The sequence below is a fragment of the Apaloderma vittatum genome, unplaced genomic scaffold (genome assembly GCF_000703405.1).
Source record: "Apaloderma vittatum isolate BGI_N311 unplaced genomic scaffold, ASM70340v1 scaffold30529, whole genome shotgun sequence".
Lineage (NCBI taxonomy): Eukaryota > Metazoa > Chordata > Aves > Trogoniformes > Trogonidae > Apaloderma > Apaloderma vittatum.
In genome coordinates this window covers 1-3,841 of record NW_009733982.1, presented here as the reverse complement: position 1 = coordinate 3,841, position 3,841 = coordinate 1, and the positions used below count along the sequence as shown (strand labels likewise).

The 3,841-nt window shown below is 54.1% G+C and overlaps 1 protein-coding gene across 1 annotated transcript in view; it reads left to right on the top strand.

The window, feature by feature from the left end:
- LOC104278969 (ephrin type-A receptor 2-like) overlaps positions 1-3,746 on the top strand; it is a gene marked incomplete at its 5' end in the record, with an annotated part of 5,135 nt that extends 1,389 nt beyond the window's left edge. Inside the window, 3 exons of the mRNA XM_009876102.1 lie at positions 1-47; positions 1,462-1,620; positions 3,641-3,746. Of these exons, the coding sequence (XP_009874404.1) occupies positions 1-47; positions 1,462-1,620; positions 3,641-3,746 (312 nt within the window). The remainder of the gene's footprint in view (positions 48-1,461; positions 1,621-3,640) is intronic.
- Positions 3,747-3,841: the final 95 nt, after the last annotated feature.

The following is a 3,841-nucleotide window of genomic DNA, read 5'->3' as shown; positions in this document are numbered from 1 at the left end:
ATCCGCGCCCCCGAGGCGCTGCGCGCCCTGGCCGACTTCGACCCGCGGTGAGACACCAAACGGGGGGGGAACCACCACAAAAAGGCAAAAACAACAAAAAAAAGGGGCGCGATTCACCCTCACACCTCGTGTGTTTTCCTGAAAACATTTCGGGCGTCGTTTCCCGCGGCACCCGGGAATTCTTCCGCGTCTCTGCGTCCTCACTGCCCTTTTTTTTGTGTCTTTGTAATTTTTTTAAATTTTTTTTTGGCGTTTCTGCTTCACCTTTTGTGGCTCAGCCTTTCCGTGCTGGTTTTGCACCTCCTTGCGTCGCTCTTTGCTTCTTTGATGCCCTTTTCACGTCTTTTTTTTTTTTTTTCCTTTTTCCAGCTTTTGCGTCCTCGTGTTGCTTTTCTCACTTCAGCCTTCCCACGCTGTTTTGGGCGTCTTTGCATCCTCGCCTCGCTTCTTGCACCTTTGCCATTTCGGGCTGGTTTAGTGCTTTTTGGCATCCGTGCTGTTGGAATGGATTTTGCTATTTCCTACTCTTGCATTTTTTTAACTGAGTTTTTGATTCCCGTACTCTTGTCTGCTTCTCTGCATTTCAGGATTTTAGGGGTTTTTTCCCCCCTTCAGTGTTTTCCCCTCATTTTGTGCTTTTGTAGCATTCTTGCCTCATTTTTTCTTGCATTTCTACTTTCCTCCTTCCGTCTTACATCTCTGTGTTCTTTTTTCCACAGCTGGGCACTGCTGCATCGCCTCTCGCTCTTTTTTTTTTTTTTTGCACTATTTACACCTTTTTTCCCACCTCCCTCCTTTTTTTCTATCTTTTTTTTTTGCATCCTTCCCTTTCTGCGTCATTTTTTTGCATCTTCCAATTTTTACATCATTTTCCCATCCTTGCATCCCTGCGTTACCTTCTTCCACCCTTCCATTTCGGCGTCATTTTTGGCTCCCTTCCATTTCTGTGTCATTTTTTTTTTTTTTGCATCCTTCCATTTTTGTTCTGCTTGTCGCACCTTCTGGGTTTTTTTGCGTCGTTTATTTCCATCTTTCCCTTCTCGCGTCATCCTTTTCACCGTTGCGTTTTGCATCCTCCAATTTTTTGCACCGTTCTTTTTCACCCTCCTCCCCTTGCGTCATCTTTTACATCTTTCCGCTTCTGCGCCGTTTTTTGCATCCTTCTCTTTTTCCATTACTTTTTGCATCCTTCCATTTCTGCCTCGTTATTTTTGCGCCTTTCCCTTTTTCCATTTTTTTTTTCTTTTTTTTTTGCACCCTTCCATTTCCACATCATTTCCTGCACCGTTTCATTTCTACATTCTCGCATTTCTCGCATCCTTCTTCTTTGCATCCTTCCGTTTTTACATTTTAGGTTGGTTTTTTTTCTTGCATTTTTCCTTTCCCACTCCATTTTTTCGGCATCCTCCCATTCCGGGGTCCGTGTTCCGGCGCTGACGGTGGCCGTGCCCCCCCCGCCAGGGTCTCCATCCGGCTGCCCAGCACCAGCGGCCCCCCCGGCGTCCCCCCCTTCGGCTCCGTCCCCGAGTGGCTGGAGTCCATCCGCATGCCCCAGTACACGCAGCACTTCATGGCCTCGGGCTACAGCACCATCGAGAAGGTCCTGCAGATGACCAGCGAGTGAGTCCCCGTGCTGTCCCCTCGGTGTCCCCTTGGCTATCTCCATGGTGGCCCCTTGATACTCTCCTACTGTCCCCATGGCATCCCCATACTGCCCCCTTGGTACCCTCATACTGTCCCCATGGTACCCTCCTGTAGTCTCCATGGTGTCCCCAGGATGTCCCCTTGGTGTCCTCCTGCTGTCCCCGTGGTATCTCCGTGGTGTTCCTTTGATATCCCCGTTCGGTATCCATGGTGTCCCCATGATGTCCTCATTCCATTCCCATACTGTCCCCACGCTGTCCCCATGGTATCTCTGTGGTGTCCCCATAATGCCACCGTGGTGTCCTCATACTGTATCCATGGCGTCCCCGTGATGTTCCCACAGTGTGCCCGCACCGTCCCCATGGTATCTCCATGCTGTCCCTTAACCATCTCCTTGGTGACGCCATACCATCCCCATGTCATCCCATTGGTGTCCCCGTGGTGTCCTCTTCATGTCTTCTTGGTGTCTCTACGCTGTCCCCATGGTGTGCCACCGTGGTGTCCTCATACTGTATCCATGGCGTCCCCGTGATGTTCCCACAGTGTGCCCGCACCGTCCCCATGGTATCTCCATGCTGTCCCTTAACCATCTCCTTGGTGACGCCATACCATCCCCATGTCATCCCATTGGTGTCCCCGTGGTGTCCTCTTCATGTCTTCTTGGTGTCTCTACGCTGTCCCCATGGTGTCCCTTTGGTGTGCCTGTACTATCCCCTTGGTGTCCCCGTGGTGTCCCCTTGGTATCCCCGTGGTGGCCCCTTTGTATCCCCCTGCTGTCCCCATGGTGTCCCCTTGGTGTGCCTGTACTGCCCCCATGGTGTCCCCTTGGTATCCCTATGGTGTCTCCTTGGTGTGTCTGCACTGTCCCCTTGGTGCCCTCACACTGTCCCTTTGGTATCCCCATGCTGTCCCCATGGTGTCCCCTTGGTGTGCCTGCCCTGTCCCCTTGGTATCCCCATGGTGTCCCTTTGGTGTGCCTGTACTGCCCCCATGATGTCCCCTTGGTGTCCCCATGGTGTCCCCTTGGTGCCCAATACCATCCCCTTGGTGTCCCCACACTGTCCCTTTAGTATCCACATGGTGTCCCCTTGGTGTCCCCATGTTGTCTTCTTGGTGTCTCTAGGCTGTCCCCATGGTGTCCCCTTGGTATCCCCTTGGTGTCCCCTTGGTGTCCCCTTGGTATCCCCATGGAGTCCCCTTGGTGTCCCAATACCATCCCCTTGGTGTCCCCATGTTGTCCCTTTGGTATCCCTGTGGTGTCCCCTTGGTGTGCCTGTACTGCCCCCATGGTGTCCCCTTGGTATCCCCTTGGTGTCCCCTTGGTATCCCCTTGGTGTCCCCTTGGTATCCCCTTGGTGTCCCCTTGGTATCCCCTTGGTGTCCCCTTGGTATCCCCGTGGTGGCCCCTTTGTATCCCCCTGCTGTCCCCATGGTGTCCCCTTGGTATCCCTATGGTGTCTCCTTGGTGTGTCTGCACTGTCCCCTTGGTGTCCTCACACTGTCCCTTTGGTATCCCCATGCTGTCCCCATGGTGTCCCCTTGGTGTGCCTGCCCTGTCCCCTTGGTATCCCCATGGTGTCCCTTTGGTGTGCCTGTACTGCCCCCATGATGTCCCCTTGGTGTCCCCATGGTGTCCCCTTGGTGCCCAATACCATCCCCTTGGTGTCCCCACACTGTCCCTTTAGTATCCACATGGTGTCCCCTTGGTGTGCCTGTACTGCCCCCATGATGTCCCCTTGGTGTCCCCATGGTGTCCCCTTGGTGCCCAATACCATCCCCTTGGTGTCCCCACACTGTCCCTTTAGTATCCACATGGTGTCCCCTTGGTGTGCCTGTACTGCCCCCATGGTGTCCCCTTGGTGTCCCCACACCATCCCCTCCAACCCCCGACCCGTGTCAGATTGGGGGTGATCCACATCCCCTGGGTGGGGACATCACCCCCTGACCAGCTGGCATTTTCTTCCCCCCTCCCCGTCCCCAAATTTCTCCTCCCCAGGGACATCCAGAAGATCGGTGTCCGGCTCCCGGGCCACCAGAAGCGCATCGCCTACAGCCTGCTGGGGCTGCAGGAGCAGCTCAGCGCCGGGGGGGGCCCCGCCTGACCCCCACGACGACTTGAAAAGCCACCAAATGAAGACACCCCCCTCCTCCTCCTCCTCCCTGAGGGGCTTATTTATTATTTCTATTATTATTAAGG